At 39.7% G+C, this 10,731-nt stretch overlaps 1 protein-coding gene across 1 annotated transcript; it reads right to left on the bottom strand.

Annotated features, from left to right (window-relative positions):
* Window positions 1-3,193: 3,193 nt before the first annotated feature.
* Window positions 3,194-10,723, bottom strand: Nacalpha (nascent polypeptide associated complex protein alpha subunit). Its single transcript, XM_027379062.2, has 5 exons — window positions 10,576-10,723; window positions 5,815-5,941; window positions 5,362-5,613; window positions 4,815-4,910; window positions 3,194-3,612 (listed from the first exon to the last, which is right to left on the bottom strand). The coding sequence occupies exons 2-5, from the start codon at window positions 5,908-5,910 to the stop codon at window positions 3,430-3,432; spliced, it is 627 nt and encodes a 208-aa protein (XP_027234863.1). The 5' UTR covers window positions 5,911-5,941; window positions 10,576-10,723; the 3' UTR covers window positions 3,194-3,429.
* Window positions 10,724-10,731: the final 8 nt, after the last annotated feature.

The raw sequence follows: 10,731 nt of genomic DNA on the forward strand, positions 1-10,731 counted from the left end.
TCCTGCCTGGCCTCGTTTAAAGAAGGGCCAAGTTTGAATCTAAGAATTTCCACTTTAGATTCAAACTTGTAGGTAGGGCAGCCCCTATCAAATGCATTATGAAAGCCGCCATAATTGGTACACATGCGTGATTGTGCAAAACAGTTTGACCAATTATGACCAAGTTGGGCACATAAGGGGCATCAAGCCGTGGAACGGCGGTGCTGACAGGAGAGCCTAGACGCCAATAATTCTGATATTGACAGGGGGGGGAAGTTGATATGGTAGGACAGGAAGGGATTCTCCGTCGATATGGACATTAAAGGGAAGATCATGTCAGCGGAAAGTAGTCTTGGCAATAAATGGTGTAGCATCTCCTACTGATCCTGCATCATAGTCCACGAGGCGGGTGGGTAAGTCTTTTCCACAATCTGGCCAATCTTTGTCATACACAGGACGGTTTCTCGAGGAGATGGAGACAATTCCGATGAAAGTATTGAGGGAGGGTTAAGAGGTAGTACTGCAGAAAGGCGTACGATAAGGCTACAGAGTAGTAATAAGGGAGGATGGGGAAGTTGATGAAGAAAGTCTTGGGGTGGAGGAGATGACAGAATGTTAGGAGAGGAGGAATGTTTCCTGGAGATGAGCTTTGGACTGGACTGATGTGATAGTAGGCATTGAGGGGGTAGTAAAGTATTCAGAGTTGTAGTCAGAGAGCCTGGGGTCATGGAAACCGGGAGAACTGAAATCAGTGGGAATATTTGTTAAAGGGATAAGCTTTAATGCCCCTAATAACGGTATAAAGTCTTTTATTACTGGCCATGACAAGCCCAAAGTAAGTTGAAGACCGAAATAGTCTACCCCTTATGTTGCGTTCGAGGGTCCCTTTTAGGGGGCTCCCCCGAGCCGTTCATGACTGGCACAAAGTCAGCCTTTGATCCTTTCAACACGGCTCTCACATCTTAGGAAGTAGACAGTAGAGGAGATTGGGTCCTAGTGTCTGTATCCTAACCCCCTCCATGACAACAACAGGCATGGGATTGGTGGGGGCGGGGAGGGTGTATAACCGAAGTAATACAAACTTCAGCACTTACTTTAGGCACGAGACTATTTTCACACAAGAAAAATTTAGAACTGCTTGGATTATTACTAATCATTTCCTAACAGGAAGCAAACACATTAAGCCAAGACTTTCTTCTGAATCAAAAAAAAAAAAGCTTTATTTGCGTGTAACACATTCGCTTTAGTTGGTAGTCAACAAAACAGGTTAAGGGCATTACAGTAAACATCAGTAGTGGGGTGTCTAAACTAACAGTGGTTAGATTTGAGGTGGCACTTCCATTTAGTAATCAACTGCAACTTAGCTGTATCAGAACTTAAAAGAGTAAAAAATTATGTGAGAGCGAGACAAGGGTCTTCCCGTTCTGTTGTGTTCCAAAAGGTGTCTGCATAAAAGGCTATGACAAGGGTTTAAGTGCAAATGCAAGCGTTTTCCCAAAGAACAGCCCATAACACTGCTGTGACCAAAAGCTGTGCAGATTGTAGGGATAAGAGTTATATTGTTGAAGTAATGCATAGAAAAAATATTTGAAAATGGGAACATTCAGACCCAAATAATTGTCATAGGAAATGGAATACATTTCTTCAAATCGGCTGTAATTGTTACACGAGACGTGAGGTTGAGGAGCTAATGGGGTTTAGTTTTAATGTTTTAGCTTTCCATCAACCTGTAATTGAAAAAATCTACATTGCAGTTCCAGTCTGGTAATTTTACATCCGTAAAAATTGCAGCACCTTACTGTAACTCTGAATCTTACCATGAAATTAATCATTTAAAGTTGCCTTTGTATTTCACAGGTATTTATTTCTTTACTGAAAATTTTCTGCCATATCAACATATCAAATCTTTACCAGCTTATACAAAATATAGCAATAGGGTGACGCTTGGGGGAGAAGCCCACTTGTAAGAAAAGGTTATACAGAATTATGATAACAAGGTTGCAAAAAGGTTACAAGTGAGCTAACAATTGGGACAAAATATGTGCTGTAGGTTAGTATGGTAGTGAACATGGTAAAGAGGAAATAACAGAGTACGAAGGCCGTTCACTACTGACACAAAGCCAGCCCTTCATCCTTTCAGCACAGCTCTCTCACTTTAGGATGTGGGCAGAAGGGATGAAGAAGAGAAGGAAAAAGAAAGGTGGAGAAGAAAAGACCATACAAAATTAATTGAAGTGAGGGCTGAGGTGATCCCCTACATTGGGCTTCAGTCTCCATCTCCCAAGCCCTACCACGACGAGCAAGGTATTGGGAGGGGGATATTCCATGTACATTAACATTATTTACGTTCAGAATTATTGTGTATTCAAAATCTTCCGCTGTACAATATATTGCAAATTGTGGTAATGCACTGCATATCCAAATAATTGTTTCATACCCTTGAAGCAAACTAATGAATTACAGACTGTTATTAAAGGGAACATCTCCTAAATCACTTATTTTGCATGTACTCATTTGTGAATTATACTACAAATTTATCAATTCACTCAAACCACTATTAGAAATTGTCAATTTGTATAGAAAAAAATTAGCACTAAAAAGAATATTGACAGACCAATTTCAAGAATTTGTATTCTTCTCAAACTGCTTTAATGGGCGACACTAATTTACAATGCAGAAGTCAACATGTGTTACTTACAGTATACAGTCAAAATGAATTATATTGCCTTTTAAAGGTTAGCTGCATAGAAGTTTGGTTTAACAAAATTTAGTAGGTCGATTTTAAAGGAAAGGAGTTACCTTGTAAGAGTACATTCCTTTGTTTTGAATCTAACTGTAGTGTAACTAATAGTCAATTTCTTAGCATTGATCATCTTTTGGTATATTCTTGTGATAGTGCCATATTTGGTCTTTAGATGCCTATTAGTAGTGTGGTCTCAGTCTACATAGTAAAATATTAAGGGTTCCCTTTAGGACTCCACATTTCCTTTTATATACTGGAAATTTTTACAAGTGAAAAAAAAAACATCTTTGGGAGATATTTTGGAGTCTGATTTAATTTCTTATATATTGCCATATATATTACAGAATTTCTTGTGGCTCTTGCAGAAAGCTTCACGGTTGTTTGGAGGTCTGATTCCCATTTCCTTATACCCAAGCAATACTTGTACATCACCACGAGCCAAGAATCACAAGGTAAAATAAGCACAAGAACTTCGAATAACTGGAATTTATTATATGTATTAATTACAATATATGTTATACGCATAACTGTAATATACGTTTGCCTGTTGCACGTAAGCTGGCTGATAAAAGCAATACACGATTTCGATACTCAAAGAAATAGGTAACATCTGCAATCCACGGGAAAATGACATCATAATCCCATAACAAAGGTCTCCTTTTGTTTGTAGGGGAAGGGGGGGGGAAAAAAATAAGTAATCAAAAAAATCACATGGTTAAGTCCATAATGGCATTCACTATGTCATTGTTATTATTCTTCAGGGCTCTCACTGCCTTCGCTCTGGACACATTGGCCTGGGATACAACAAGCTCAATGTCCTTCTCTTCCATTCCAGTCTCGTCCACCTCCTCTTCATCCTCCTCTTCGTCTTCTTGTATAGCGGCAGGTACCTGTGGGAGATTGTCATGGTTACTCATCTTTGAATGGTATAAAACTGTCAAAAACGACAAGACGAGCCAGAATACTTATCAAGACAGCAGGTTAATGTTTCCAAACTTGTCAACTAAAAGTATGTAAAAAATCAAAACTTGTATTAAGCAACACATTTGAATATCCTTTGTCTAATAACTCTGCTATAATCAAAATATAATTTTTTTTTTTGTGTATTAGACAATGAAATGCATTCTCCCTTAATTCCTAATAACTTTCACTACATTCAACTATATATATTATCTATGCTCTTTCAAAAAGTCAATAATTCAACCTTTAACGCATCCCTCAAAAGAATTCTGCAATCCTTACACTTCTAGAGGGAATAAAGTTGATTCCACTAATAAGCAAAGAAATAAATGTATACTAGTGGATTACTAAAAAGTTGGAAATTTAGGAATGCTCCTATACTTTGCAATTTTTGCTAGTGAATCAAGGTTGCAGATTTTTAAGCAAGAATCATACTGGAGCTTGCAAGGCACTTTTCCACCCAAAGCATACAAAAAAGGCTACATTACAGAAATCACTTGATCATCCAAAGAAGTGACATATTACCGACAACTAAACAAGTGGAACAACCTAGTCCACAAATTATTTGGGGAGATTCTATCAATCTTGAAAGATATCTATGGAAATTAACAACCTTAATGTAAACTTTAGGTTTTCCAATTTCCTCCATTTAATCTCAAACACAAAAGCAGAAATAACTAACTTCAAAATATGAAATTTAGTGGTTCAGACATTGTATTCTAAAATAAAAGGGCATTCCACAATAATGAAATAGGATAGCTTCCCTGACAAGACAAGGTACATTGTAAAAGAAAGAAAATGAAGGACCTTTAACTGAAATTATTCAATAAAGGGCTAGTCATATCAAGCCACATTTTGGAAGGCTAGATTTATCCCAAACTCAATGCTCGTATGGTCAACATCATGCTATTCTTTCTCACTATCTTTCTCATACTTCATTACCTAGTATTTCTAACAGAAAAACAAACAAGCAGCAAGTTCATTTCCAGGTTATATTCACCTACATATTTTCATCTTACTATCCTGTTTTTACCAAGTTGATTGCAGTATCAAGTACAATTTTCTAACAGTTTCTAAAGCACAATAACACTACAGGAAAAGAGAAATACACTAAAACCAACAGCCTACTTACAGTGGTGTGAGCAGCAGTGTCTTTGGCAGGGTTGACTGCAGGTTCCTTGAACTTCTCAGCAGCAGCCATCTGGGCTTGCTGGCTCATGTCCTCAATCTGTTAATCCAACAAACAGTTAGAACACAATCATAATTTATGTCTGTTTAAAAGGGGGGGGGGGAAGTAACTCTAGAAAGTTTAAATAATGTAGATCTTACTATATCTTTGCCAATGCTGTACAATTCAATGGCATAAACTGGAAACCGTTGGACACAATTAGATGTAAAATGAGGCTGAGCTACAACTAAGTATCAAAGTAATTTCTTCTCATTCGGAGCCAAATTTTCAGCATTTACAACTTTTAATAAAAAGTTGTGTAAATACACACTTTTCCACTTGAGAAATAAGGTCACTTACAAAAATCTTTTGTAGTATAAAATTATTCACCTACTTGATAAAGATGAACAACTTCTTGAAAAAGGTTTACCAATTTACCATATTTTAGGGTTATATAGTTTTATCATTTTTTTATTTCTTTCGAACAACATTAAAACCTTTTCTATCTCACCTTAGCCTCACCAAAGACAATATAGCTGTCTGAGGAAGGGTTTCTGAAGACATCAGGCTTGTTGATGACAAAGAGGATGTTCTTGCTCTTGCGGATGGTGACACGGTTCACACCAGGCACCTGCTTCAGTCCCAGCTTGGCCATCAGTTTACGAGCCTTCTTCTCCGATCGGCTCTGTTTGGCCACCTTAGAAGCCTCTGTGACTACTGGGGCAGAGGCAATATCACCCTGCTCCAGTTCTGGCAGAGACTCCTATTGTGTTAAAATTAGAATGAGAAAATGTTACCACTAAGAAGGAAATCCTGTGATGTATTACATGAGGAATATAATTCCAAGTCATTCCTCCTTGTACAGCTGCTCATATTTTTTAAAGAGCATCAAAATGAGAAAAAATATACATAAACAAATACTCAAGAGCACATATAACCAACAAGGCCTGTGCCAGTTCCTCACCTCTGTGTCAGAGTCTGAGCCGGAGCCGGCCTCATGCTCCTCTGCTGCCTCAGCTGCGGAGGGGGTGGTCTTCTCAATTTCTGTGAGCTGAGGCATTTTTGTGATGGCTGTGTTCTTTTATGAGAACCTACAGGGAGAAAAATTAAACCATTATACTAAAAACTGCATATACTATCAAAAATTTACAAACACTAACAATCAACAAAAAGCACACAAAACCTTACAGTAAAGGAAAATAAAAATATTTCTTTACAATATCCTGTGCATACACATTTTTGTCACTGGGATATCTGACAGCACCAGGAGACCCCATTCTTTGACAACTGCCGAGAATGATTTGACCGATTGGTATATTTGGCGAAAATCACACCTGGCAAAGCAACTGCAGGGCCATATGACAGTGAAAACAGCAATGAGAAATGCTTTATTTTCATTGTTGCATCAATTCCAGGTCAATTCGAAACAATATAGTGGATATGCGTAAGAAATGGACCTTAGAAACTATCACATCCTGTTAACCTACTAACGACAGGTGTCCCACATATGACACCTGAAAAAATAAACATTGTCAGGCATCCCACCAGTGTGATGCTGTATCGGGGTTCACGCATCAGCAGGCCACGGCCAGCCCAACGGGCAGAGTCCGGGCCAGCCCTGCGCGCCGATTTTGTAGCCGCCCAGAATCTTTTAATTTCAGCTTCAAAATATACCGGCATTAATGGGTTAATTCATACAAGAGATTAAAGCCAAGAAAAGTCCTGTGCTGGCTATATAAAGGTCGCTTTCCCCAAGAGTTCTGGGGGCAGAGGCCCTTCGTTGGGACTATATAAAGCATATTGTACTAAACTCAAAGGGGACCATCGGGCTTTGGTTAGGGAATGTATATATCATATGATAAAATTCCCACTGGGATCCAGGGTCTGAGCCCCAGGGTAGAGAATACAGAGAATGCATTTTACAAATCCCTTGGGTTAGGCTAGGTTCATTTATTGGTCAGGACATGTGCAATAACCACATGGGTCTAGTGGCTCTTAATGGTGTAAATTGCCATAGCTTATACCAAAAGATGGGTTGGATTCCTATAGGTTTGAGAGATCTGGCACTTCCATCCACTAGGTTTATGCACTTTTTTCAGCCTATTTTAGGCCATGATTTCCCTGATACTCTATGCCCTCCCCTATTAACAGGACTATCACACCATGGGTGTTGGAACAGTAAAGCCAAGTGGTCATTTAAAAAAATAAATGAAGCTTAAGATGAAATCAGATTAAATTAACCCACTAGCAACAGTACATTTTGAAGCTGAAAATAATGGGATCTGGGCGGCTTCAAAATCAGCGTGCAGGGATGGCCCGGAATCTGCCCGTGCACCGGCCATGGCCTGCTATGCTTGCGCTCCGATTCAGCATCACAGCGGCAGGACGCCCCGCAATGTTTAATTTCCGGGTGTCATATGCATTACCCACATCAAAAGTGGTTAAAAAACTACATAAAATCATATTACTGGGTTGGTTGTATAATTTACTGCACCAGCATTTAATTCAACCAACAAATGAAAATGTCATCTGGTAAAAAGGTTACCAAACTGGATCTATCTTTAAAGAGGGAAGGTTAAAAAAGAAAGGGGGACAGTGAATACAGACTAATGGCAATGATAATACATGAAACCAAATCCAATAAGTGGAATTAATTACTTATCACCATAAACATTAGTCATAAATCCCAAGTATCCATTACATGATAGACAAACCAGATTATTTCACATCAGTGTAATAATGTTTTTTTGGTCTATGAGTCTTTAAATTTGTTATCTTTGACCAGTCAGTATGGAAGCATGAAATCATTGTCTATGTTAAGATCACACAATTCACACAAGCCATTTTGCTTCAGTCTGACAAAGGCACATATCTTAGTTAAAGCCAATTAACGGATCAAACTAGGTCATGCCATGATCTTTGTAGTAGATTATGCATTTAGAATGTGATTAATCTGTTTCTTCAAGTTATGGACCTTAAGTCTGTGATGGGTGGGGTCCTATCTAAGCTTTTGCCACCCAAACCACTGTTTACTCCAGCAAAGGGTATTTGTTACAGGCGATATAGGGTAATCTTTACGATGTGGGCGCACTAAGTTTGGGCAACATTATGTATTACTGTAGAGACCAAAGCATTACAGAGTTGGTCAAGATATAATGTGAAGACATGAACAGTAATGGCACAAATAAAAGGAAAAATATCGCAGAAAGCGCTGCTCTTAGCACAAGTCCACTTGGTGCTCCTGAGTTTCAGCTCATCTTGCCATGTACACCAATGTGAAGACAATGTTTCCCTGGGGGTGTTGGAAGCAAAGCCAACCCCATAAACCCTCCCCTCAGGCACCACCGGAAGGGCACGCCCAGTCATGGCAACTTGGATTAAGGAATAGATTTTTTAGCATTAAGTTAAGGACATCTCTGGCGAGTGCTTCCATACTGTAAAGAAGCACCATAAAAAGTAATACACACTAACCATCCAAATATTTAAACAAAGATTGAGGTATCTGTTACCAAGAGAAATGTATCCACCAGAGACAAGTCCCAAAACCAGGTTATCATGTGAACCCAATATTCCAAACCTAACCTTTCTTACCTTCTATTTATTCCCTAGAACATTAGAAGCCTCATATACCCATCGTAAGTTTCAGACATTTAACTTTATAATTACAGTTAATCTTTACAGTATGGACACACTAAGCTAGGGCTAACTAATAATATTCTTAGAGAAGACTAAAAGTTACAGTGCTCTGTAAGAGAACCTTCCGACACACGGAGCCACTCAGAGCCAAAGTCCATTCACTGCTTCCCATTTCAGTTCATATCATGCTATGGTGAAGAAGACAATGTTTCCCTGAAGGTTCCCTGGTGGCACTACCCAGAATGGTAGTGCCAGAATGGGCATACCCAGTCACAGCAACTAAGAATGTTAAATTGTGGCATGGAGTGGGTCCATATTATAAAGAATTTCTGCAATTACTTGTTTCACAGAAAGATACACAAATCTCTTAATGGTTTCTGCCAGAAATGAAATTGAGGGAAAGTATTGGTAACTGTTTAAGCTAAGGAGACACTCAGTTCAGGCAAACAGTGCATATTCTTGTAATGAACAAAGTTGCTGCCATTGGTACAAAAAATTATCTGTAGACACACAATAACGGCAAAAATGAAGGTAAAAGAACAAGGAAACAGTCGCTCTCTGCCAAAGTCCACTCGGTGTTACCGAGTTTCAGCTTTATCTTACTGCGCATATGAGTAGAAGACAAGGTTTCCTGGGCAGTGTCAAGGAGCAGTGCCCCACAAACCCTCCACTTGGGCAGTACCCAAAGGCCACACCTTGTCACGGCAACTTAGACTGATCAATAAACTGTGACATGGAGTTGGGATCTTGGTCTCTGGCAAGTGCATCCGTACTGTAAAGAAGTGCCCCCTGGCCACTCCAAGGAATCCAAACATTGCCGCATGAACCAAAACCCTTCCTCACCCAAGGACTTCACCCCCAAAACCCCACCCAATTGCCCAGACTGATGAGTATTTTTCTTGCGCAGGGAAAAATACATTTTTCTCATATGCGGAAAACAACATTTTGTCTACATTTACACAGAAATCACCTACTGTTACAACAACCACAGATAGCAACAACGGAGGAGGAAACTCCACAAAAGGGCTCGAGGAACGAACAGGTCGACTATATGAAACTATTGTTTAACTGCGCAGAGCTAATCTACGGACGGATGATGAAACAAGTGCGCAGAAAGGTCTAAAGAACTTTAGGCACGGAAGACGATTTAAAAAAGAACTAAGCGCGCGCGGAGTTACCCCGAGAACTACATTTGCGTGGACAGAATTTGACCAAATAATTTCTGCGCACGGAACACACGCCAATCGCTGTAATTCCCCATCGTGACTACCCAACTCCTAAAACCCGTTAAAAGGCCTATGATACCTTTCCTACTCTCGAGCAAACTGATAAAAGAAGAGGTTTGGCGACATTCACTCACAAATACCTAAATCACACTCTTTTGGTAAACATTTTTTCTTTCTTCCCCAAAAATGACTCTTGTAGGCCACTCGGGTCCTCCTCGCGGCCTATGGCGATCGATTCATTCAATTTTTACCCAAATTCGACCTTTTTTTCTTATCATTTATAGGCCTATTGCGAAACGAAATTGCTTACGTGTTTTTCCTCTAAATACGCGACGAAAAAGCATGATCTTAACGATGTCTAAATAACCACGACAACGTCCATAAAACACCGGAATTATTATCATTTCTCAAAGTAATGGAAACTGGAGAAGTAAATTTGCAAATGGGATTATCTGTGCTGCTTCCCCGTGACTGAGAAAATCGAAGAAATCTCTGCAGTTCGCAAGAACGTAATATTTTCAGCGTCCGCCATTCGTCCGTAAGTTGCCACGCGTCCGGATCTTTAATTCTGACATCGTGGCATGATCGGTAGTCTGTGACATGGAGCAACTCGTCTTCAAATGCGAGGGAGACATAGTTGCGGACAAAGGAACACGTGATAATGGCTCTGAGGGGATTCGGCCTTGTCAATGCCTCGGGCGGACAATCCTTACAAAATCGCCTTCTATCTTTCTCATCCTTGGAGAAATAGCCTCCATCTATTACGATATGCGTTTCGGGAACCCATATACTCGCACTGGTAACACATAAGACCCACGACATTACCTTTAACAGTCTAAAATCGGGAAGGGAAAAGCACTAACCTTCGGCCGGTGAGACGATCTTCCTCGGAAAGGAAAAATGGCGACGATGCTGCCCTCTATCGGGCCTCGCCGTAACCAGCAGGGGAGTTGCCTATTGTTTTTCTTTCGCTCTCGTTTTATAGCTGAATATTTAACGTTTTCTTTGGTTTCTTCTTC

This window comes from Penaeus vannamei, chromosome 1 (assembly GCF_042767895.1).
Source record: "Penaeus vannamei isolate JL-2024 chromosome 1, ASM4276789v1, whole genome shotgun sequence".
Classification (NCBI taxonomy): Eukaryota; Metazoa; Arthropoda; class Malacostraca; order Decapoda; family Penaeidae; genus Penaeus; species Penaeus vannamei.

Coding starts and splice junctions, on each gene's coding strand:
- Nacalpha (XM_027379062.2), bottom strand. CDS start 5,910: ATGCCTCAGCTCACAGAAATTGAGAAGACCACCCCCTCCGCAGCTGAG. Junction 5,614..5,814: donor GCTCAGACTCTGACACAGAG/GTGAGGAACTGG, acceptor TTAACACAATAG/GAGTCTCTGCCAGAACTGGA. Junction 3,613..4,814: donor ACACTGCTGCTCACACCACT/GTAAGTAGGCTG, acceptor AATCTCCCACAG/GTACCTGCCGCTATACAAGA.